Raw genomic sequence first — 24,943 nt, forward strand, 5'->3', positions numbered from 1 at the left:
AGTCCAGTTGTGGTAAATAGCTTTTCCTTCCTGGCATCGTCCCTTGCTCCAAATGACCTAGACCAGGACCCTTCTCCTCTGTGAATTGTGTGTGATGACAAGGGCCTCTTCATGCCTTCCGGAGCAGTGCTGAAGATGAAAGAAATAATGGTTTACAAAGATTGCTTTTGTATACACTAAATGCTATACAAGGGATTATTATTAATTATGAATCCAGCTGTAGTTGGGATTCAGGAAGTCAGCACAAGATTCAGGGACTTGCAAGTGATCTTTTTAAGTGCGACATTTACCTTCAGTGACCCCAAACAGGTTGCACAATATTAGCCCTGATGGTGATAGAATCCATTCCATGTAAAGCCAGTAGGTGAAGATTGAAACTTTCATACACAGGCAAATTAGAGAATAATTATTTTCAAATCAAGGATCTTTAAGTATAAGTTTCCCTGATCTTACTTTGCTGTATACTGAGAGAAAGAGAGAGGAAACTTTCAACTGAAAAACTATCAATTAAAGATCAATTCTAAATAATGATGAAGTAACACTGGGCTTGGGGGAGGGTGAGTCAGATTAAATAAAATCCATCTTAAATATTATTTTTAGAAACTAGTGCACAAAATGAAGTACAGGTCCCTGAGATGGGTTTGCAGAGGAAGTTCTATCAACGCCTCTCTGCACCTTCCGTGTGCTGGGAGTGTGGCAGTGAACCAGGAATACCAAGCTCCCACCCTATGGGGAAGACACACAACGCGCATTAGAGGGGTCGATCTGGGGGGAAAATAGCCAACCACCATTGCATCCTGCCTTGTTTCTTACTAAGCGTTTTATGCATGTCCACTCACTGAGGCCTTGTTAGAGCTTTATAGGATAAGCGCTGTTACTCTGATCTCCATTTTACAGATGGGAAAATTGACGCACAGAGGTTAATTCCAAAGCCAGAGAGCCTACTCGTAACTGCTAACCTAGACCGTCTCTTATGAGCGCTGAAGGCCGGAAGGAACACGGGTCAGGGAATGAACTACAATACAAAGGAGGGAGCTAGCTAGAGAGGAGGGTTAGGAAGAGATGGCATTTGAACAAGACCTGAGGGGAGTGAGGAGGCCAGTCTGAGGCTCTCAAGGGAAAGACTGTGTTCCAGGCAGAGAGAGCAGCAAGTGCAGAGGCCCTGAGACAGGGAGGTGTGGTGGGTGTGAGGAATACCGAGAAGGCGGGTGTGACCGGAGCGGGTAAGCAAGGGGAAAAGTAACAGAAGATGAAGTTGCACAGAGCCAGGGCTGGATCTTATAGGGCCCTGGCATCCATCAGAAGGGCTTTGTCTTTGTCTAAAGAATTATGGGAAACCATTGCAGCGTTCTGAGAAAGGGCAATGATGGGTCTAATTACATAAAAAACAGTGAACCATTCTGGCTGCTCTGTGTGTGGCAGGTGAGAGGTGGCAGGAGTAGAAATAGTGGGGGCACAATGGAGACTACTGCAATAGTCCAGGTAAGAGAGACTCTGGGATTCAATCAGGGTGATAATGATGTAAGTGCTGGAGTTTGGAAGCATTGGATGTGGCTGTGGAAGAAAGGAATAAAGATGATATTGAGTCTTTTTTGGCCTGAGCAACTGGGTGGGAGGTGGTAGTGGTGGTGCCATTTATTGAAATGGGGAAGAGAAGAGATGAGCAGGCTTGTTAGTGGTGGCTAGAGGTCATTAAGAGTACTGCTTTGGACATGCAAGTGGAGAGGCTGAGTAAGAAATTACTTACTCAAGCCTGGAGTTCGGGGGAGAGGCGGGGGCTAGAGGGATTGCTTTTTTAATCCCAGCCACAGATGGATGAGATTACCTAGGGAGAAAATGGCAGAGAAGAGACGTGTTCTAGAATTTGAACGTTTAGATCTGTAGAAGAGAAGAAAAGAGACTGACAGAGGGGCCAGTGAAATAGGAGGAAACAGAGGAAGTGAGTTTCCAGATACCAGGACACAGAAGTGTGTCAAGCATGATGACATAATAAGTGGTATTAAATGCTGCCTATAGGTCAATAAAGAGGGGGCCAATAATTGCTGGCTTGGTGACACGGGCGTGGTTTTGACAAGTGCAGTCTTTCTGTAGAGGGAAAGGGACAAAAGCCTGTTTGGAAAGTCCTGGTGCTGAGGAAGGCTGCAGTAATGATCAGCCAACAACTCTCCAAGCCTCATGAAACAGCAACAGTTCATTTTGCTGTTCATGTTCCCTGTTGGCAGCTGTGGGTCAGCTACAGTTCTGCTCTTTGCAACTTCTCATTTCAAAACCCGGGCCCAAGAAGGAGCTCCAACCTCGGTCTGCAGCTACGTGGCCTCTGGGGACAGAAGATTGCTGGTGGAGACGCGGCGTTTCTCTTACAAGCTCCTTGAACAGGGTAGACAGTGCATCTCATATCTCCTGTGATTCTCTTGGATAAAGCCCCCCAAGGCCGAGCCTGAGCGGGTGGGAGGGGCTCTCTGCTTTCAGGAGGCAGCGCAGGTCACATGGCAGCCGCCAGGGTCACAGGATCCTTTCATAGAGAAAGGGCGAGACGACAGTTGGAACGATAACACAGTCTTCTACAAAGAGAGTTCAAGAGAAAATGGACTGTGAATTAGTGAAAATAAGAATTACAGAAAACTCTAGGGATTTTACTCTAAAGGGATAAAGGAAATAGGGTAGTAGCTGGAGAGGGAACTAGGGTTACGTGAGAGCTTTTTTTAGAAGATGCATGTTATTTCAGCACATTTGTGTGTGCTATCCTGATCTAGAGAGATGAAACTGAAGCAGGAGAGCGATGGATAAACCACAGGGATGAAGTCATGTAGGTGGAAGGGAAACAGGTCCTCTGGTCAAGCGGAAGGATGGACCTCCAGGAGGAGTTTGCCCTCTGTGACAGGAGAAAAGGCAGGGCTTGTTGGCACAGAGGCCGAGAACTGTGACCACAGGAAGGGAAACAGTTTCTCTGACTGTCTCTAAGTTCTCGGTGAAATAGACCATCAACTAAGAGTGAAGGGGTGGAAAGGGTGTTAGAGATTTGAGAAGTGAAAAACTGTGCAATAATCATCACATGGAGTCAGAACATGAAATGAACCGGGAGATGAAGTAGGAATACTGGCCCTGGGGTCTGTGGCCGTGGATTTTAGGTGAGAGCAGTCAAGGTATTTGCATGTTTTTCATCATTTCCATTCAGCTGGATGCAGGTGTGAGGCAAGTGGAGCGTTGGGTTTAACTAAAGGTTAGAGGCTTCCAGGTGGCTTCCATAATGGAGAGGAGGGGGCGACAGAATTGATGGCTTCTTCAATGGATTGATTTTAATAAGGAACCATGGAATGAAAATATGACAAGTGTGATGGACAGTGAGCATAGATTTTATGATCTGGAAGTTCTGGCGGGTCAAAAATTGTTGACGTCTGGGCACTAGAGAGAGAAAACTGGAAAACTGGTGATGGTAGTCCACTGGCTGTTTGACGTCAAGATATTAGACGGTGCAGTTGGTAATGACAAGATCTGGGTTATGGGAGTAGTTGGCTGAGGTGGCGCTGAGACGATTACTGAGCTGATTTTTGGAGGTGACGTCAGGCACTGAGAAGCCAGGGTGTTGAGTGGATGAAATGTGCGGATGCAGAGTCGCTAGCAGGGAGGCTATGGGAAGGGTGGAGGGAGAAGGAGTTATAAACAAATGCGAGAAAGAGGCATGGTGGGTACTGTTCATAACCAAAGCCTCTGAATACCCTGATGTAACCCTGAAGACTTTGCCTTTTCTTCTGCTGAGCAGTGTTGGGGAGGGGTGTGTCCTGGATGGTTAATTAGAGGTGTTTTCACATGGGCTGCCTGGTAGCCTGGCACACGGAGGATGTAGGAAAGCCTCCAGGGTCTTACACAGGAATGTGGCCTTACCCTTGCTTCCATCCTGCCTCCTGGCTGCCGAAGCACGGAGGGCTCTGATGGATGCTGGCGGGCTGTGAGAACAGATGGCGCCTTCCCACAGCAAGTCAATAGTAACAGAGGCCAACACAGGCCCCCACGACAGCGGCAGGGAAAGGAGGTCCCATGTGTGTGATGGGGGAAGGAGAACACAATTAAAGGAGGGACGTGGTTTTGTCACTCCAGGAACTGCTCTGTGACGATTTCCCATCCATCATCTGGGGTTTCTCAGAGGGCTTCCCTCCACCTCCATGATCCTCCCCTCACCCCCAGCTTGGTGAGAAGATCTTTAAGGTGTGAGGACTCACACCTCTGAGAGTCGGGCATCAGGAGATAACCAGACTAGGGACACTTGATGGCTTTTCTTTTAGTCCTTTTTATCACAGAGCTCTGAGACGAAGCTGATATCTCATAATTGGACATTTGGCTCAGCAAAATGACAACTGTTTAAATAAGAGGTTCTCCAAAATATAGTCTTTTTCTCAGGCTTATCGTAATGTTTAGGTTCCTGGCTTTGTTTTTTGAAGATGCTCCTCTTAGAGTTTTTCTTTTTTTCTTCTTTGACCATCGGAAGGTGGCAGCTGACCTGCCCTTCAGCTATAGTTCTTTTTTCCCGTTTCACAAATGTCGTGTTTGTCACAAGCTTTGTGTGGTGTTATACTTGCATAATATCTGGGAAGAGGTTGAGTGTACGTGTTGGCCTCTATAGAGTGATACAGATCTGAGTTTGAACCTTGGCTGTGCCCCTTGCCTGCTGCTCTTTAACCATCTCCATACCTCAGTTTCTTCGTCTGTTGAATGGGGACAACAGTTGGCCCTCACGCACAGGACAACTGGGGTCATATGAGATCCAGCATGGACAGTTCTGAGCATAGTAGCTGACACATAGGAGCATTCAACAAGTCAGTGATAATAAGATTACTGCAATCAGCAATACCATTGTCACTATCAGAATCGAAAGTGCTATTGGTAATCACTTCCGGTAGATCATCTTAACCTCTGCTCTAGGAAGAGGTATTGAACAATCGGTAGCCCTATGCAATAACCATAGAAATAAGAAGTCAGTGTTCTGTTCTAATGTGCTTCCAGGAAAGGCTAGGTGTGGAATCCCCTCGAAAATCTTTTAGGAGGGTTGGTGCATTGGTAGGACTGTTTCAGGTTCAAGTGACAGAAATCCAATTCATACTAGCTTAAGGAAGAAAATATAACCAATTTTCAAATTAACAGGTATAGAGATAAGAAAAGACACGGACAGTCAGAGACTTTCTTTCTCTCTCTTTTCTTCTCTCTCTCTGTTGAACTTTATTTGTCTCTCTTTTCATCTCTCAACCAATTTCTATCTCTGAGTTGGCTCCCTTCTCTCATGCTTTCCGCTTGATTAAGGACGTGGCCATGGGCAATTCTGGAGTAACACCCCTACATCTGGAAGTGCAAGGAGAAAGAAAGAGTGATTTCTTCACCTCCAACTTGTAAAAATTCCAGGGAAGGAGTCTGGTTGGTCCAGCCTGGGTCACAGTCTGAGCCCGAGGGTCGGGGGAGCCCTGACTGGCAGCTCTACCAAGCCGAATGGGTCAGCTAGGGGAGAGCGGTTCTCTGAGTAACAGGGAGTGCTGCTAACAGAAAAAGGGATGGATGCTGGGGCTGGCCCCGTGGCCGAGTGGTTAAGTTCACGCGCTCCGCTGCAGGCAGCCCAGTGTTTCGTTAGTTCGAATCCTGGGTGCGGACATGGCACTGCTCATCAGACCACGCTGAGGCAGCGTCCCACATGCCACAACTAGAAGAACCCACAACGAAGAATACACAACTGTGTACCGGGGGGCTTTGGGGAGAAAAAGGAAAAAATAAAATCTTTAAAAAAAAAAAAAAAAGGGATGGATGCTTGGGGGTCCCACTGCAGTTGCAGACCGTAGCAACTTCAGCTTTTAAAAGCTTCTCAGACTCTTGTCCAGCTCAAGTCTGATGTATAAACTGCTGTGAGCGTAGGTGTGAAGTCTTACTGCCTGAGTTTGAAATTTATCTCTGATGCATCTTAGATGTGTGACCCTGTGCAAGTTACTTAATCCCTGTTGTGCCTTAGTTTTCTTATATATGAAATGGCAATGACAGTACTACCTACCTCACACAGTGCTTTTGAGAATTAAATGACATTAATATAGCATTTAGCACAGTGCCTGGTGCATAGTAAGTGCATGAGATCTGTTATTATTAACACGCTGTCATATTATCATCGTCATTACTATTTCCATAAGCTGGCTCAAAGTCCAGGCACTGACCATTGCTTCTAAACTGAGAGCTACCTTAGCAAGGCCCACAACACTCTCTGTTATTCAAATCTGCTGGAGGCCAAGGAAGTGCCCACAGCCCTGAGAATCTCCCCCCATCACTGTCCAGATGGTCTCATCTCACCCAGAGACCGGGGGCTAATCCATCTTGTGCATTGGCTGAGTTGTTGTGTGGGAAAGAAGCAGGGACAATAAGATATGGCATGAGGTACTGCAAAAAAGCACCAAAGTCAAGAGCTGACTCTGAGAACAAACAAGTGAGAAAAGCCTCAGACAGGTTAAGTGACTTGCCCAGAGTTACCCAATCCATAGGTAAAGGTGGGATTTGAAGCCAGGCTGGTGGCGGCCAAAGCCACTGCTCTCCCCTTGCTCCTCTCTGCCGCGGCTCCCTGAGTCCCACGCCTGACTCCACAGCCTTCTGTGACTGACCCCATCCTACTCAGACAATCTCATTGTCCAACCCCTCCTACGTTCTCACTTGACATATTTTGCCTTTTCTTGAGCTGCTTCTCTTTCCTATAAAGCCTTTCTTTTTTCTCCTCGGCAGTCTAAATCCTGTAAGACCATGTCAACTTCTTTTTTATGAACCCCTCTCAGGGAACTCCAGCCCTCAGTGACCTGCTTCTCTGGCTTTGGTCAGCAAGAGCGACTTACCAACGCTTCCCTGTCCTCTGGATGATGTCCAGTGTGTTAGCTCGGCCCCAGCTAGAGAGCCCACCTCTTTGCACCCCTACCCCACTGTGGGGCTTCACACAAGGTTGGGAAGCTGGCAGATTAAGTTCCAGGATGGAGGGATCCCAGGACCATTGTTAACAGTGCAGCTGAGAGTGTCTGGAAGCTCAGTCCTTAAGCTCTTCAATTTGCATGCCGGGAGGAGATTGGCTGGGAGGAGCCTAGGGCCTTCAGGGAGGGCCTGCCAACCCCACAGTTTCAAATTCCATATTAAACTCAATCAAAGATTATAAAAAAATCTTGTCACTGATATCGAATTTGCTGTTGCAGTGCCCTCTAGACCACTCTGAGATCTGCTTCACTCCAGTTTACACAGGTCCTTTCCCAGGACTCACAAAGAACAAGGGGGCCTTGGGACCAAAAGGTCAGGGACCACATCAGCCAGTGTGATCACCCCTGGGGAATACAAGGACTTAGAATCTCAAGGGATGTCACAGCAGCTCCCTTCACCCTCCCTCCGCAGAGGCTCTGGCGTCGCAGGTGTTGTGGTAGTCACGCGCCGCCTCTCATCCACTGGAAGTTAAGTGGCCCTGAGATCACAGGGAGTCATTGGAAAAACCAAGGCTGGAATCCAGGTCTCCTGGGTCTGGATTGATGCCACTGTCACAAAAGAAAGGAAAAAATTTGGGGGAAAAGTCTTTCTCAGTTCCTGCCTAGCCCGGCAGGGCAGCTCTCCAGCCTGAGATGAATTCTGTGCTCTCAGCCCTGGCCAGCTCCCCGTCTGGCTAACAGCCTGGTTGAGGAATCTCCCGGAAAGGCAGAGAAACTCTGCCAGTGGCTGTCTCTTTAGTCTCCCTGCGCCCCCATCAGGCGCCCAGCCCCACACTCTTTAAAGCAGAGACTCCCAAATGTGTACTTCCCTCGGAATTGGTGAATTATGGGTACAATTTTCTTGCTGAAATTGAGTAGAGAAAACAATTAGGATTTTATTACATTTTCCCCGAGAAAAAGGAGAAGAAAGAAAAGAGTGAGGATGGATGGAAAAAAGATAATTCCTTGCCATCTTAAGGCCTTCCTGAACATGAATTTTTCTGTCTCCGTAGCCTTTGGGGTCACCTGGCATCCTGACCAAGCTCCTGCTCTCTTTCTGGACCCCTTGTCCCAAATCACCTGTCCCCACTGTGCCCCCTTCCCTCCTTCCAGCATTCCTGTTGTCCTCCACGCCGGGCTGTAGAGTCCGGCCTTCTCCATGATGTCCTTCTTCAGCTCTTCAGAAGTCTGGCCTAGCTTCTCCCAACTACTTCCTCAGTCCTTAGTGTTCTGCCCTCTTCCCTTCCTTTACAAGCCCCCTGCCCCCAAGTCTTTACCTGGTTTCCCTGTCCCCAGAGAGCTTCCCCAGCCTTTCCATTATCCCACTCACCGTGGAGCGTCATAGTCTTCCTCTGGGGCCTCTCGGAATGCTGCTGAGGCTGGGTGCACATTGCCTGCTCTGACAGTCTGCTCCAATCTCTGTACACTGCCTTTCCCCTTCTCCAGCGAGAGCTGAAGAGAGAGAATATGGCTTCGTGGACTATGAGGCGGAAGAGCAGGAGAGAAAGAGTTTTGGGGTAGGATGCAGAAGATCTGGATTCCAGTCCCAATTCCTCTACAAAGAAACCATTCATTCATTCATTCACATATTCATCAAATATTTGAGTGTGGACTCTACTCTGGGTATACAGCAAGGGGCTAGAGGTTACAGAGATGAGTAGGTTTAGCATAGAAATTGCTTACTGTCTTTGGGGAGACAGACACACAAACAAGCAAATAGAAGGCCATGTGGGAGTGTAGTGACTGAGACAGACGGATGATGGGAAGAGCAAGGAGTCTTCTTCAGGCCCCTTTCTGGCCTGGGAGGCTAAAGGAAACTTCCTGATGAGGGACCCCTGATCTGAGTCACAGAAGCTAACTGGGAGATGCAGGCCACACAGTGGGGCAGGCCTTGAAAGCAAGCAGCTTGAGCACGTGCGGCTGAGCGCGATGGGGGCAGGCGGCTGCGCGCGGGGGAGACGGACACGCATGCGCTGTTGCTGCTGCTCCACCGGGGCAGGGAGAGTGCAGACGTGAGTCTGGGGCAGATCATGCAGGACTTCATAGGCCACAGTGGGAAGGCTGAGCTTTGTCCCATAAGCGATGAGGAACCATTCAGAAGTTCTCAACACAGGAGGTGCATGTTGTGATTTGTATTTTTTCCAGCATCGATTTGGGGGCTGAATTCGAGGGAGGCCAGGAGATGGATTGGAGGCCGCAGCAGGAGCCATCAGGGAGCGAGGATGGGGAGAAGGGACACGGCCATCTGCGGGACGTCTAGGAAGTGAAGGCAGCAGGACTTACTGGTTGGTTCCTGGCAGTGAAGCAGAGGGAGGAGACACAGCTGAGACAGAGACTCTGGGAGGACCCAGGGCTGAGAGCAAGGGCAGGGCGGGGAGAGTCAGTGCTCCTTTAATCTGGGGAGGTGGAGTCAGGGGTTCGGGCACTTCCAGGTGGAGGTGTCCAGCAGGCAGTTGTGTGCAGGTGAATCTGATGGAGGAGAAGGGGAAAGTGTGGCCGGAGGTAGAGACTTGGGACTCCCCAGCTTAGAGCAGTGGTTCCTGCCCCGAGAGTGCCTGGGCGCACCCGCGGAGAAAGCAGCTGGGAGCTGGGGACCACAGTGCGGGGGGGAAAGAAGTCCCAGGGAGTCCGAGACAGACACCACGTGGCCCCGGGAGAAGGAGAGCCAGGGCAGTGGGCTCTCCCCAGTCAAGGACAGGAAGGTCTCAAATGGAACTGAAAGCATCGGATAACAGGTACAAACACGCCTGTCAGTGGTGACCAGAAAGTTGCCGCAGAGAAGCTGTATTCAGGGGAGAGCTGGGGCCGAAGTCTGGTTCCTGTGAATTAAAGAGTGAATGGGGGTGTGGATGTAGGCATTGTAAATGTGGACTATTCCTTACAAACTTTTGATTGAGAAAGGGAGGAAGGAGTTCAACCAGTAGTTACAGGGGCTCAAAGAATCTGCTCTGTTTCTATGAGATGCTTATCCTGGGACAGGGCACTGAATCTAATTTAAAATCCAAATGCGAAGGCTTGTTGTGAAGGACGTTTCTGGATCCCCTCCCTGGCCACGGCTGGAGAGGCTACCCAGTGCCGTCTCTGTGAGACTGATGAGGATTTTAGGCTGGTTAATTTTAAAACTGCAGATGAGAAGCAGGCTCTGAGGACTGGAGTTTGCTTGCCCTTTGTTGGGAAACATCTACATTTGTAAGGGAAACCTCCATCTGCACCAGGAGGAAGGCGGGATGGCCTTATCTCTGGAAACTCTTAATGGGGAAGGCAAGGACTTAAGTTGTTTACTGTCTGGCAACCTCATGTAACTGACCCCCCTCCCCCAACATCCTCCTTTGTCTTTAGCTGAAGATAATATTTAAGCGGTGGCTTCTGCTATTTACTTAATCTGGTTTGATTCTTATCTAAAAGTTATAGGACCACCCAATAACCAGACCCTACCGGCACTGATGTCATTTTTAACAACTTTTTTACATATTCTTTCCTTTGTCTTGTAAAGAGATAACTCACATACCTATGCCTTAAATTTAGCCTTACTCTCCACCCATGTTTGCAGCGGCAGATCCCCATGCCAGCAGCAGCTCTGCCTGCCCGTGGGTCCTGTCCCCATGCTATTCCACACTATTCTCTAAATAAACGAGCACTACTGCCAGATCTTGAGAGTCCAAGAAATCTTTCTTTCGACTCCTCGCCTCGCCGACACCGCATCAAGACTACACTGATACATTTGGTTTTGAACTCACTGCTGGGAAACATTTCTTTCTCCTGAATAAGTATGCTCTCTTTCTTTCATCTGGCAATAAGAGTTGCAACACATTGTGTTCCCCTTTTTACTTTGCCTACTAGGAAGCCCAGAGGCAAATTAAAGGCCATTCATGGTGAACAGCATGTTTCTGCTTCTTGGCATAAAATCTCCGCCTTTGCCTATATGGCTTCTGATTTCTTTTATACTTTATTTTATATTCACATATATACGAGTAGTTAAATGTACTTTAAATGTTCCATATAAGTTTATTGAGCAAATAAAACCTGAAAATGGGGATTTTCTTCATAAATTGAAGTACTTAAATTGTTATAATATGTTTTTGGCCTGTAGTTTTTGACCAAATGTGGAAATGTTTTTACAGTTAAACTTCAACTGCTAGTCATTATCTAAATAAGGTTCTATTTTAAGTCACTAAAAATTCTTTCTGAACACAGTGAGGGTATGTATTACAAAAAACCAGAAGAGGCCTAACCTTTTGGGGCCTCAGGCTTCCCATCTGTGAAATGGTGATAAAAGTCCTCAGGAGAAAACAGATGGAAAGGCAATTGGAAAGGGTACAACATTCCACAAGGTCAAAGTCATACCAATTCTGTGACGGCTTCTTTTTCCTTTGAATCCCTCCTAATGTGCGGCACGCCCTGGGCTGACATTTTGGAAAACGGATGTGGGGGAGGGTGGTCCTGGTGACCTCTCTCACTCTAAGGTTCCGTCAGTCTGACTGATTTTCGGAGGCTGGTTACCCTTTGCTTTATGGTCAGCACACCATTCATCCACAGAGTTTTCCAGGTGTTCGCGGGGGTGAGAATGGCACGCTGTGTGAGCCCATCCTCCAGAGAAAGAGCACCAGTGGGGGCTGCGTGGATCCACAGAAACAGATGGATGAGGAGGGGCTGGCTCGCGAGACTGTGGAGGCTGAGAAGGCCCACAGTGTGCCATCTGCAAACCAGAGGCCCAGCAAAGTTGGCGGTGCAGCTCCAGTCCACGCCCGAGGCCTGAGAAGCAGGACACCAGTGTTTGCGGGCAGGAGAACACGGAGGTCCCAGCCCAGCGGGGAGCCAATTCATCCCTCCTCCACCTTTGTTCTATTTGAGCCCCCATGGATTGGCGACGTCCTTCTACACTGGTGAGCACCATCTTCTTTACTTAGTCTACTCATTCAAACGCTAATCTCTTCTAGAAACACCCTCACTGCACACCCGGAAGCACTGTTGTACCAGCTCTCTGGGGGTCCCTCAGCCGAGTTCAGTTGACACATGAAATTAACGGGCACAAGTCGGGAGCGGGGGGTTAAGAGGTCACCTGCCATCCTGTTACACCCTGGTGACAGGCTTGTCTCGTGGGGATTTTCCCAGCAGGTCCTGTGGACGTCTTCTGACCTGGGAAACCACACGGGTGGTGGTTCCTGGAGGAGAAACAGTGCTGAGGCTGATGACGGGCAGTGCTGGCCTGCAGACCTGCGGGCCCTTCTGCCTTGCTGTGCGGTCTGCGGGGTAATCCATGGAGAACGGGTGATGGATGGGAGCGGAGCACCCTCCCTGCACGGCCCGCTGGCTGGGCCATCACTCACAGCCCTGAGGGACTGCCTCCTCGGCATGGGCATGGCTTTGGGGTGGGTTAGGGATGAGCTGCCATAAAAACTCTTATTTCTAATTACATTTTTGAGCTTGGGACGTGTCCGTCCGTGGGAGGTACCTGATTCTGAAGGAGGAAGTAGAGAAATAAAGTTAGACGAGAGTGTGGGAGGTCTTTTGCAGTGTGAATGACTCTGTTTAAACAGCTGAGAAACATCTCCAGGTTTCAGGAATGGCTGTGGATAAAACTATGCCTGGCTTTTCATGATCCTCTCCATATTCACTCACTTATTCATTCATCAAACACTTTCTGAATGACTGCAGTATGCAAAGCACCATGCATGAGGTGTTCTCTAGACAGAGCTTGTCGCATTTTATTGTGCATATGAAGCACCTGGGAATCTTGCTAAAACCAGACCCTGCTTCACTAGGTCTGGGGTGGGCCTGAGATTCTGCATTCCTGACGTTCGACCCTGCTGCTGATTCAGAGCACACCTTGAGTAGCAGGGGCTTAGGGCGCATCCAGATAGTATATGGCTCTTGCCCTGGAGGAGCTTTCAGTGCAAGGAGAGAAACAGATGTGTAAACAAGTTGTGAGAATTAATGTAAAAAGTGCAGTGTTGCCATAGAAAGACAGGAGCAGCATTGGAGCAGAGAAAAGAACCTTTAATTCAGACTTGTAGGGCCGTGACATGAACGTCATTTAAATGGCACCTTGAGGATGAGCCAAATTTTAATAAGTAAGGAGAGTAGGAGACGGAGGGTGGGAGAGTGGTGGTGAGGACGCTTTCCGAGGCTGACAGGAGAGCACTGCTACAGACTGAGAGTTCCTGTCCCCTCAGCCCTCGTACAACGTGAGCCCCGAAGTGGATGGTGTTAGGAGGGGGGCCTTGGGGAGGTGAGGTCGTGAGGGTGGAGCCTCATGCATGAGATTGGCGCCCTCATGAAAGAGACTGCACAGAGCTGTCTGGCTCCTTCCACCATGTGAGGACACAGCACAAAGACGGCCTCTAAGCATGAGGAAGCAGGTTCTCACTGGACCCTGGATCTGCTGGCCTGGGTCTCAGACTCCCAGCCTCCAGCACTGGGACCAGGAATGATGGTTGCTGAAGCGGCGTCTGCAGTGTTTTGTTAGAGTGGCTGAGCAGACCGAGGCGAGCATGGGCAGAGGTGTGCTCGTGGTGAGGCTAGTCCCGGGGGTGGGAGGACTTCCGGACAACGGTCTTGCTGAGGAGCCTGGGCCTTATTCCCAAACGAGAAGCTACACTGGGATGGGACCGACTGGATGGATCGTATGCGCTTCCCTGAGGAACTCTAGAGACTGAGCTAGGCCCCCTGGAGGCAGGGAGTGGGCAGGGCCACGTCTGGAGGAGAGGTGAGGACAGGCCAGATGGGACTGCTGAGGGGATGGGAGAAGGGACGGCGGAGGAGAACTCGTCCCAGACCTGCCGCACGCTGTCTCTATACCTCTCGTTCACCAGGATGCACTGAACTTTGCGCTTTCAGTTTTCTCATGAAAATGTGTCCTATTGCTCTACCTTCAGTGTAGGCTTCTTGGGGCTGGGGACCCTCTTGTGTACCTGGCAAAGTAGCTGGTACTCAGCGGGTGCTCGTTAGATGTTTGTTGAGGAGAAGCACTGAGGAAGGTGATAAAGATGAACCCATTCACACTATTCCCTTAGTGATTCCATTCAAGGGCCTGCGGTCTCCTCCTGTAGCTTGTTCTTTCTCTTTGTTTGGCTTGAACATCTCTAAGTAGCAAGACTGGAAGGAAGTTGTCCCATAAGATTTAAAGGTCCTTTAAGGGGCGATGAGATAATGCATCACTCCCCACAGGAGCGCTTATGTTTTAAATGGAGACGGCTGAAGAAGGCCACTAGGGCCTGCTCGCCACCCAGCCCCATCTCAGCCTGCGGACGGCAGAGCTGGGAGATGCCGCAGAGACGGCCCCAGACTCCTGCGGAGAGAGGACACGGAGGGGTCCTAAGAGTTTAGCAAGGCCGCGCAGCCGGGGAGCGGCAGACCCTTCATACGGTCCTCTGCCCTGGAGCAGGCAGGCCTCGTAGTCCCACGGAGACACCCTTCAAATTCTGGCTGGCAGATGCACACACTCTGCCGTTGGACAGGACTGGGCCTTCTCTGAGGCCTCTGAGCAACCTCCTAAGAAGGGAAGAGGGGCCGGCCCCGTGGCTGAGTGGTTAAGTTCGCCTGCTCCGCTGCGGTGGCCCAGGGTTTCGCTGGTTCGGATCCAGGGCGCGGACATGGCACCGCTCGTCGTCAGGCCACATTGAGGCGGTGTCCCACATGGCACAACTAGAAGGACCTGCAACTAACGTATACAACTATGTACCGGGGGGATTTGGGGAGATAAAGCAGAAAAAATCCCCCAAAAGATTGGCAACAGTTGTTAGCTCAGGTGCCAATCTTGAAAAACAAAAAACAAAAAAAGAAGGGAAGAGGTGAGCCTCTTACTGAGGCCTCTCCACTTGTGCAGACGCTCTGCCGGGCCTCCACCCAGGGGAGCGTGCCTTATTTTCCTGTTTGACTAGGGAGATTGCTGAGGCCTAGAGGGGAAAGCGGCATGCCCAGGACTCATGGGGGAGGAGCTGGATCTGAACCCACAGCAGTGTCACTGAGAGCTCTCCCTGCCACGTCCTGGGCTGCCTGGACAGCTGGGGGTATGTGTGCATTTGGAAGAAGATTAGTGTCAGCATTTAACCCGAAGCCTGAAGGCTGCAGGGGAGAATGTTTTACAAGCAACAGTGGCTCTTCTGGGAAACCAGTGAGGGTGATCACCAGGGCTGTCTCTCCTCTCCCTGTGTAGGTGAAGGTCCCCGGCATTGTCATCAAGCCATGCTGGAAACTTAGCACCTGAAATCAGCGTCACTGCTGACCAGCAGCTCCAGCCAGAAAGATCCTCGCCTCTCACCACACTGGGGGAGCAAGGATAAGATATTTGGGTTCAGACCTCAGTGCCAGGCATGGGGCAGGCGTGAAATAAGTATAGTCACGCGCTGCGTAAGGACATTTCAGTCCACAACAGACTGCACAGACGACGGTGGCCCCATGAGATTAGTGCGGCAGCCTCGGTGTGCTGTGGGCTGCACCGTCTAGGTTTGTGCAAGTGCCCTCTGTGATGTTCGCATAACGACAAACACACCTGATGATGCATTTCTCAGCACATATCCCCACTGTTAAGCGGCACGCAGCTGATTTCACGGAATGAGCGGATGAATCCAGGGAATTAGCACTCAGAATCCCGGCAAGGTGATAGGATCGAACGAAACTGGACTTTGGAGTCAGACTAATTAGGGACTAAATTCTGGCTCTGCCGTTGTACTCTGTGTGACTTTGGGTGAGCACCTTAGCCTCTCTGAATGTGTTCTCTCAACCGCAAGCAGGAGGATAAGAACTCCCACTTCACTTGTTTGTGACGATAACTGAGAAACTACAGGGAATGTGGAGCTCAGTGCCTGGCCTGTGGACAAGGCTCCTACATAGACGCTCTTCTGTTGGCCATGCCTTTGGGAAAGCTGCAGGTCCTCTGGGCCTCAGTTCCAGGCCTGTGAGGTGAAGGGTGATAGCATCATCCGCTCACCTCACACGTCTGTTCTAAGGATGGCTGATGACAAGCCAGCGCTGTTAGCGATGACGACGGGACAGCCGCACAGCCGTGACGCTGACATGGGGCAGGCACTTGCAGAGCATGTGGGGATTAGACACGACACAGCAAATGTCTATTGATGTTGACATGACTTTATCATTGTTTGGTGTTGTCATGATTTTGGCCCTAGAGGGCAATAGTGGAGGAGACGAGCTGACACCCCATCGGAGGTGAAAGCTCGCAGTAGGGCGCACCAGCTGCAGCTCCTGAGTGGGGACTGCTGTCTTTCACAGCCTGCCGCCCCCCTCCCAGAGCAGCAGGGTGGTCTCAGCCCAGAGTCCAGGCCCTGGCTCCCGGCCCCATGCTGCTGCCTTCAGGCAGAGGGCAAGGAGGACGCTTCCGGTCCTCAGCCTTCCCTCTCTTGGGTCGTAGCCAAGAGCTTCTGAGCTTCCCACCCAGCACGCCACCCTCCAACCCATGGTGTCGTCTCCTCCGTGTACAGTCTTCCGAAAGGGCAACCTCAACCACGTCACCCCCTGCTGAACATCCTCCAGTGGATCCCACGGCCCTGACCTTAAGTCTGAGCTCCTTGAAGTCACTCCCGAGGCCTGCCTGCTCGGGCCCTGGTGGCCTCCACTGTCGGCTCTCTTCCCAGGCCCACTGCAGCCGCATGAACGCTCTGAGTGACTTCCTAACGCCCACACTGCCTCATGGCCCCGAGCTTTTGCAGATGCTGGTCCCTCTGCCTCCAACACCCTCTCCCATCCAGCCATTCATCCTTTAGTTCAGCAAATGATATTGAGCTTCTAGTCTATGCCAGACATGATGCAGGATGCTGAAGTTACTGCAGTTACCAAGATACAGTGGTTTTGGTCCTTTGGAGTTTACATTATAGTGGAAAGAGAACAAATAACCAAAATATGTACATATTTGAAATATTAGTCTGTGTGTGTATGTGTGTATGAGTGAAAAACGGCATGAAGGGAAGTAAACAGCATAATGGGGTGAGGGGATGGTGGGTTTGGATTACTAACTCATCAGGCTTACATTTGTTTGTTTATCCGCATTCTGATCAGGGGTCACCTCCTTCAGGAAGCCTTCCTGGATCAGAATGCATCTGGGTGGAGAGCCCTTTGTCTGCATTCGCACAGTGCCCTGCCCTTCCCTGCCCAGCCTGGACCGTGTCTGGACATTAATGCACCAAACTCAAGTTGTGGTTTCGTGTCTGTGTCTGGAGGCTGTGAGCTCCCTGAGGAAGTGAGTACAGCTGACGGCTGTGAGTGGATACACAGGCCCGGTGGTCAGGGACGGGCTCAGGGAGGGGAAAGGAGGGGGGCCTGCGTGGGTGTCCCCACTCTGCTTGGAAGCGTGCAGTTGAAAGGAACTGTGGAAGTCGCTGGTACTTGTTTATAAATGACAGAGGCAGTCAGGAGCTTGTGATGAGCCCCTCATTCATTCTGCCCCCGTCACCTTTCTGTCATTTTCTGGAAATTTAGAATCAACCAGCCAGATAGCCCTTAACCAAGCAATATACATGTTAATGTGGAGAGCAGGGCTGAGACGGAAGGGGCAGCGGAAACACATTATTCACAGGGAAGCCGAGGAGGAAAAGACAAGCATGGGGGGAGCGGGGGCAGCTGGTGCCTCCACTGAAAGTCACACCAGCCTGGCCTCCCAGGGCCCCACGCCGCAGGGCCCCGCCCCTCGCCCAGGCCCCAGCCTCTCCCCGGACACTTCCCCAGTCCAAAAACGCCCTCAGTTCATTTGTAGCCTGTCCAGAAGGCCCGTGGCAGCCTAAATTTAATTAGAATTGTGCCCAAGGAAGCCAGAACTGTTGATGGAGTGATTTCTTTTCTTCTCATCTTGTTGGTATCATGTAGGAGGTGACCAAAAATCTTTTCAGAGCAGTGGAAAATTTAGCATTTATTTCTTTTTCTTGTCCAACTGGTATCAGTCCAAGAAGGTGTGTGAGAAGGAAGCCTGGAGCTGGCAAGAGAAGGCGTGCTGGCTCTCTTCTCTCCACTCACAAGCTGCTGGAGCCGACACCTTCACCTGTGGGGTGAGCCTTGCTTCCTGCATCTGTGAAATGGGGTCCCCGTTGCTGCCCAGCCTTCCTTCCTGGGTGAAGTGAGGAGCAGTGAGTCAGGAGGGACCTTCACAGTATTAAATGAGGTACAAAGAGAGCCCTGTGGGGAGTACCCATTGTAGCAGCGTGCGCAGAGGCTTGGGCGGGCTGGGCAGGGCGGCGGGGGAGGGAAGGCTTCAGGCCCCTAGGTTCTCCAGCATGGCTGCTCCTGCCCTTTGCTCTCAGGCAGCCCACATGGACGTGGCCTTTGCAGCCAACTCCCCTGGATGGAGTTTGAAGAACGATAGGAATGGTTAGAGGGAATGTTTTGGAAATGAGTGATTCGGGACCCTACAGAGTCTGGGACCATGGTGAGGGGCAGCACCCCATTCTGATTCCAGGCCTCAGCTCTGCAAGTCATACCCGTGGCACTGAAGCACCTGACAGCTGGGCTCCGGCAGCTCCCAGAGTCTGCCCAGCCCACCAGGGAGTCAGGGCGAGGGCAGCACAGCCCTCCTGGCAGCACGGGCAGATGCTCCCAGACGTGCTCCCACAGAGGGACACACACAGCTCCTTGTAGGCAAGCCTGCACGCACATCCACGGGCACACTCACACGCGTGCTAAAGACTAGAGGACACCTGGAGTAGGAGCCGTGTGAGTCCGGGCGGGTGGCAGTCTGCCTGTGCTCTGCGTTAGTCAGTACGGGTCGGGTGATCCTGCTGTAACAAACACCCCAGCGAGCTCGGGGACTGAGCACAGCCAGAGTCTGCTCCTCTTGCAGGTTTCCTGGGGGTCTGGCTGGTGCTCTCTGGCTTCCCTGCAGGTGTGGCTCACACTCCACACTGAGTCTGTCCTGTGGCACCTCTGTGTTGACAGCTGGCGCCTGGGGCAGGATGAGCGACACCAGCCATTCAGTGCTCTGGCCCCAAGGGCCGGATCCTCGTTCCCGACAGCAGAGGAGAGCCAGGCTGGGTCAGTTGTGTCTGCCACTCTCAATCCTCCCAGTGTCTGCTTCCTTCTCTGGGCTGCCTGTCCTCCCTCTGCAGAGCTAGATAGCCCTCTGCTCAGACATCCTCCGGCAGAACACGGCCAATCGTCTCGCACCTCCTTGCCTTGCTGCTCAGTGCTTTGGATCAAGTGCCTTTAACATCCCCAACGTCACCCTATTGGTGGGAAACATCCGGGGGGGATGTCCCCAAGGATCTTCTTGCAGACCTGGCTTGTGCATTCATGAGACGGTCGCTCCTAAAGAATGTAGCTTATCACCTTAGAGAATATCACCTTAATTTAGTGACTGAGGTTTACTAATTTTAATCCCAAATTAGTTTTCCAGGATCATCTGTTACTTCAACTCCAGGCCAAACTGACAACTTCCCACTCCTTAGACGTGACCTCAGCCTTCATGTCATCCTGCTTTTCTCCTCGTCCGGTGGCACTGGCTATCTTTTGAGTTCTCAAACATGCTGAGCTTGTCCTGGCCTCAGGGCTTTTGCACTCACTGTGTCTTTTGATGTGGTCTGCCTTGCCCAGCTCTATCTCATCACTCTTCTCAGCTGAGATGTCATCACCTGGAACAGGCTTCTTTACAGTTTATCTAAAATATGTCCCCTCCAGTCATCCTAACATGTCATCCTCATGTCACTCACCACTATCAGAAATCATTTTTGTGTTCTTGTTTGTGTTTATTGTCTGTCCTTCCCAATTAGAATGTCAACCCTCTGCAGGCAGGGCCCTGTCTGTCTTCTTCACTCTCGTGTCTCCAGCACTTAGAACAGTGGTTGGCACATAATAGTTGCTCAGTAAAAATTGTAACTTAAATTGGTGCTGGGTCGTGGCGTGGTCTCCTTACTTCCTCACATGACCTCCTCTCCCACCCATCCCCATTTCAGCGCATCTAAATCCTATATGTTCTCGAGGTTGGCTTAACGGCCACCCCTCTGTGAGTTTTTCACTTATCTGTGTCTCTGGTTCTCCCCAGGAAGAAGGGATCCCTGCCCTCCTTGGGATGCCTATGGTGTCCCACAGAAACGTCTGCAGGCGCGTTCTCAAAGGACTGCAGTCCTTTCCAGGTTCTTTTGCTTCTAAATCTCGGAGCCAGGGGGTGATGAAGTCCTCGCGGGTGGAGGAGTCGGCAGAGGTCCTGCGGCTCGAGAGAAATCCCGTCGTGCCTAGAAGCCACGTGTCCTGCCTTCGTGTCCGGAAGCCGGTCCTCCCTGTCACAGGTGATGGCAGTCCCCTCCCACCGTTGGTTATACACGAATAAGATACAGCGCAGCCCCTGCCCCAGTGCTAAGGACGCCCCGTTGCGCCTGGCGCTCCCTTCCAGGTCTGGGCTTCTCTGTGGAGACCCGGGTGTCAGCGGATCCCGCAGAGGCAGCGCCTGAGGGAGGGGCTGGTGGGAAGGGGCCTCTGACTTCCTGGAGAGGATGCTTTGGTGTGCTTTGGAAGGAGGAGACTCACCGTGGCTGATAGACGAAGATGGAAGTTCTGGGCTGAGACTGCCACAGGAGCAAAATGGTGGAAAGGATATTCTCTAAGCGGGGCCCCCAAATTTGCTTGTCAGTGGCCGTTCGAAGCCATGGGAGCCTGTCACTTAATTCTGAACGCGGAGAAAACGTGTAGTCAGATGTGCTGAAAGGAGGGCGCCTCGCTGGACCCTGGGGGTCTAGAGACTGGTGTAGAGAAGCCCAGATGGGGAGGAGGGATGGGGAAAAGGGTAAGACAAGACATCAGAGAAGGGGCATTCGCAGGGTGACATTACAACCAAGGACAGCTAGAGCGGGGGAGCGGGAAGCCGTCCCGGGCTGACCTCCTCTGTGATGCGCTGTTCGTCTTTGGGCTCTGGGGGAGGTCTTGAGTTTGTCTGCCCTTTAGTAGCTGTGAGGCCGTGGGTGAGTTGTGGAGTGTCTGTGAGCCTCAGTGCCGTCTCCCAGAGAGTAGGGGTTATAATGTTGGCCTCATAAAATCATGAAGCCTGAACAAAAAGGTCCAAGTGCGTGGGTGCTGAGGACCGTACAGGGGCTTAATCAATGTCTCCTTCACTCTGCCTGTCAGGGGACAGGCGGCCTCTCTCCCCTCCCCGACAGATAAAGGGACTGAGGCCCTGACCAGGGATCACGGGTGAGTGAGGGCTGGATTCAAACTCAAGTCTCAGTTCACCTTGGAGCCCTCAGGTCTTCTTGAGAGGGGAGGCGACCGGTACACTGGGGGATGGTCCCACGGTCCCCGTTTCTCCAGCAGTTGATATCAGCCCCCATCCTTGCCCCCAAAGCTTTTATGTCCCTGCTGAGAGTCACCTGCAGCCACCCCTCCACCAGGAGAACAAGTAGACTCACTCCCATTTTGCAGGGAGTCAAGACAGGCAGAGAGAGAATTAAGATGCTTTGCCCAGAAGCCCTGTGGCCGAGTGAGCTGGGACTGGGGCTCCAGGCTTTGAGGCTCTAGTCCCTGCTCGGGTTCTTCCAGCCCTGTTCCTGCAGCTCCATGGCTCAGTTAAAACAAAATTAAACAAAACGCAGTGTTGCCGGAACAGAAAGTACACAGGCAATTAGGACAAGCGTTGGTTAGCTGCTGCTGGAGTGCTTTCCCCCTCAGACAGCTCAAAGCCTTCACAAACAAATCTGTTTTAAAATAGATCAGGAAATAAGATAATGATAGTGGATAGTGTCTCAATAACAGTGACGGAAAACAAGACTGTGTGGCGCCCCACCCCCCCCCCCCCCCCCCCCCCCCACCCCCGCTGTTTGGCTTGAAGCTCTCTGGGGAGGGAACGTGGGTGGGGGCAGCATCCCTGACTGGGAACAGGAGCCAGGAGGCTGTGCCTTGCAGAGGGTGGAAGGCTGTCCCATCTCTCATGATCATCCTTTTTGGAGAACACAGCAAGGCCTGAAGTCTTTAGAAGGAAGAGATTAGAGCCCACTGAGAGCTAGCTGGCAGGAGGCAGCGCCCCCCAAGTATTCCGACAAAGATGGATCACCCACTGGCTTCCTTTCTCACTCCTGTGACTGTCCCAGAGACTTCCCTTCAGGTGGTCCTGGGCGTGTACCAGGGAGGCTGTGTCTTTTCTGTGTGAGCAGCTTTGGTGACAGATAGCTGCGTGCTCCTCAGGCGATGGAGGGTGGCTCAGTGTGACAGTGGCCCCGGAAGCTCCGGGCTCCATCTGCACTCAGCAGTGAGTTTGGTTTGACATCATGACCAGTGATTTTAGTCACCAGAGAAACTCTCCTACTTGGGCTTCCACAAAAATAATGGTTTGCTGAAAAAGTTTAGAAACCCTTAGAGAGACAACCTTTAAAGGCACTTCTGGGTCTAAGAATGTGTGGGGGACTGGCCTGGGGCTGGCGTGAAGCCAGAGGGCTGCCATGGCACCAAAGTGAAGGAGTGTCAGGGATGAACAACACAGGGCCGGCCTCACAGGGGAGCGCCTCCTTAAACCTTGCCTCCTTGGCACCTCGTCCCAGTCCCAGCTCTGGTGGATGAGCAGATATTATCCCCTTTTAGTTCCTGGAAAGCCACATGGTCAACTTAGGTCACCTAGACCAGCCAAGAAAGACAGCCATCCAGTGAATGGGAAGCATGATAAGCTGTGGTCTGAGCCAAAGAAAGCTTGGTCCATCGGGGAAGAGAGAATGGAAGTGAGATGGGGGCCAGGGGCTTCCTTTCCAGTACATCTGGGAGACGACTGGGGAAGGCAGGGTCTATAGGCAGAGGAATGAGTATGAATCCCAGAGTCAGAGGGAGCAACCTAGATTTAACTCTTAGAACTGTGATCCTGGACAAGTCTCTTCACCTCTCTGAGCCCCAGTGTTCTCATCCATAGAACAAGACTAATGCCCTCTTCGAAAGGTTGTTGAAAAGGTGAGCAGTAAGTGGGAGACCGTGGGAAGGGTGGTCTTTGGGATGTAAAAGATATTCATTAGATGTAGATTTCTCACTCTTTCCAGATAGTATTGGAGAATTGGGGGAAAAAACTCCAGAAAACCTTGACTCCGTCCAGTGAGCCATAAACTTGCCCATCATACTCAAGTGAAGATGGGGGGACTTGTCTTCACACCTGGTGGCAGCCTTTCCTGCTTCCTACCCAATGCGGATGACCTTGACCATTTGAGAGTGGGGGCTGGAGAGAAGGAAGAAGTGGGCTGGTTATCCTATCAGAGATTCCAGAGGCTGACACTCCTGGGAAAGGGAAGTGGGCATGAGAGGGGAGGGAGGAGCGACAGCATCCATTGCACCAGGTTCCAGGCTGGGTGTGTTTCTGTGCTAAGAAGCTAGCATTCAAGTCTGTATACATGGCCTGATATCTGGGGTCTTTCTTCTGCACTTGTTGATTCCTGTGAGTGGCAGGGGTGTTGTAAGTTCTGCCTCGGATATCTCCACCCCGGCCTCATAATGAAAGTAGTGATGGAAGCTGGACCAGTATCAAAGCAAGCGGTGGGGCTGTAACTTACGTCTGCCCTCTCTGGTCCAAAGCTTGTGATCTGGCTGTGTGGCCACACCACACCCTGTGGTTGGGGTTCCTGACTTACTCCCCCAAGTCCAGGGCTTTTCTGTGAGTTTGTTTGAATTAAGGTAACACTGCTGCCAAAACCAAAGCTCAAAATTTCAACTTGTGGGTCCACTCTTGTAACGTGGCTTCCAGGGTTCCCATCCTCATCTGCTGCTGTAGAAGGAAAGAGCACGGAGAGTCACGACTGGGAGGCCTCGTGCGCCATTTCACTTCTGCTCACATCCTGCCTGCTGGAGCTCAGTGATGTGGCCACAATGCCAGGGATGCTGGGAGCAGCTGCTCTGCTTTGGACACAAAGCACTTCTGCATCAGGTGACAGCAGCTGGGGTGAGCTGGTCAAGGAGGAAGGAGTTCTTGGGGGTCAGCTCCCCAGGCTGCCCTCTGCCCACTGCCCACTGCCTGATTCTGACCCTGGCCTGCACCTAGTGCTGGAGGCCTGTTTCCTATGACCCCGTTGAGACGATGGAGTTCCTGACAATCTTTTATCCACCAGACAGGAAACAGGCTCTGGGTGATCCAGTGCTTTCCCACAAGAGTATGTTGACTTTGAGAGGAGTTTGCGTGTCGTGTTCTGTAGCAGAGTTTGTTGAGAGGAGGGAAGCTGGCCTCAGAAGTCCCTGGAAGTGTGTCTCTGGGGAAGAGGGAACTGTGGGGCAGCAGAAGGGGCTTGGAGGCAGAGACCCAAGTTCTAATTCTGACTCCTGCCTCGCTGCCTGTGGGCAAGCTCCTCAGCCCCCTGAGCCTGGGCTTCCTCCTTTGTGTGACAAAGGAGATCTCCTTCTCCCAGGGCTGCCATGAGGACTAGATGGATGAAGGTGCCTGAAGGCATGTGCCCTGCACGAGGCCCTCACTGCACGTTACTCTCGGTGCTACTGGGATGGAAGGAAATTATGTCCGCTTCCTTTTCTTAATCACCATCAATGTCTAGTCCCCACTGTGCCTTCTCTTCACCAGCACAGCATTCTCAAAAGTTGTGTACAATTGAATTTTTTTCTAAATTGAGTCTCATTTCCCAGGCACTGAGGAGCTGGGGATTTAAAAGAATTCTCTAGTTTGTCTTTTTGTAAAGCTAATAACCACCCTTTGATGTCTTTGGTACAAATCAGTTTTTTATTTATTGGCTTTGTTGAAAGTGGGATTTACTTTTATTTGTTAAGAACCCCACATATACAGACCTGGTGCTGACACAGAGATTCAATGAGTCAGTTTAACAGACCTGGTCACTTCTGTGATGGGGAATGCAGCTGAAGAGAAGCTAAAGGATGTCAGAGAGCAAACAGAGCCACAGGGAACGCTCGGGGGCACAGGTTCCTCTCTCTATTGGCATGTGAACTGTGGTAGGGACCCACTGAGGCGGACCACGGAGGGGGGGCATCTCCATTTTAGATCTGTGCATGCTCTTCCACGAGAGTCCCGCTGTGCCCCAGGTGAAGTCTTGATGCTGCATTTCCGTCCTGTGATTGAAGTCCTCTCTTCAGCCCAT

General features: G+C 51.3%; 1 protein-coding gene across 1 annotated transcript in view; it reads left to right on the top strand.

The window, feature by feature from the left end:
- Positions 1-24,058, top strand: part of LOC138921565 (uncharacterized) — a 64,594-nt gene extending 40,536 nt beyond the window's left edge. The window contains exons 2-7 of the mRNA XM_070255851.1: positions 11,490-11,836; positions 12,066-12,203; positions 16,965-17,145; positions 17,843-17,947; positions 19,933-20,176; positions 23,593-24,058. Coding sequence (XP_070111952.1) covers positions 11,589-11,836; positions 12,066-12,203; positions 16,965-17,145; positions 17,843-17,947; positions 19,933-20,176; positions 23,593-23,909 — 1,233 coding nt within the window. The 5' untranslated portion in view covers positions 11,490-11,588 and the 3' untranslated portion in view covers positions 23,910-24,058. The remainder of the gene's footprint in view (positions 1-11,489; positions 11,837-12,065; positions 12,204-16,964; positions 17,146-17,842; positions 17,948-19,932; positions 20,177-23,592) is intronic.
- The last annotated feature ends 885 nt before the right edge of the window (positions 24,059-24,943 follow it).

The sequence above is a fragment of the Equus caballus genome, chromosome 2 (assembly GCF_041296265.1).
Source record: "Equus caballus isolate H_3958 breed thoroughbred chromosome 2, TB-T2T, whole genome shotgun sequence".
Taxonomy (NCBI): Eukaryota; Metazoa; Chordata; class Mammalia; order Perissodactyla; family Equidae; genus Equus; species Equus caballus.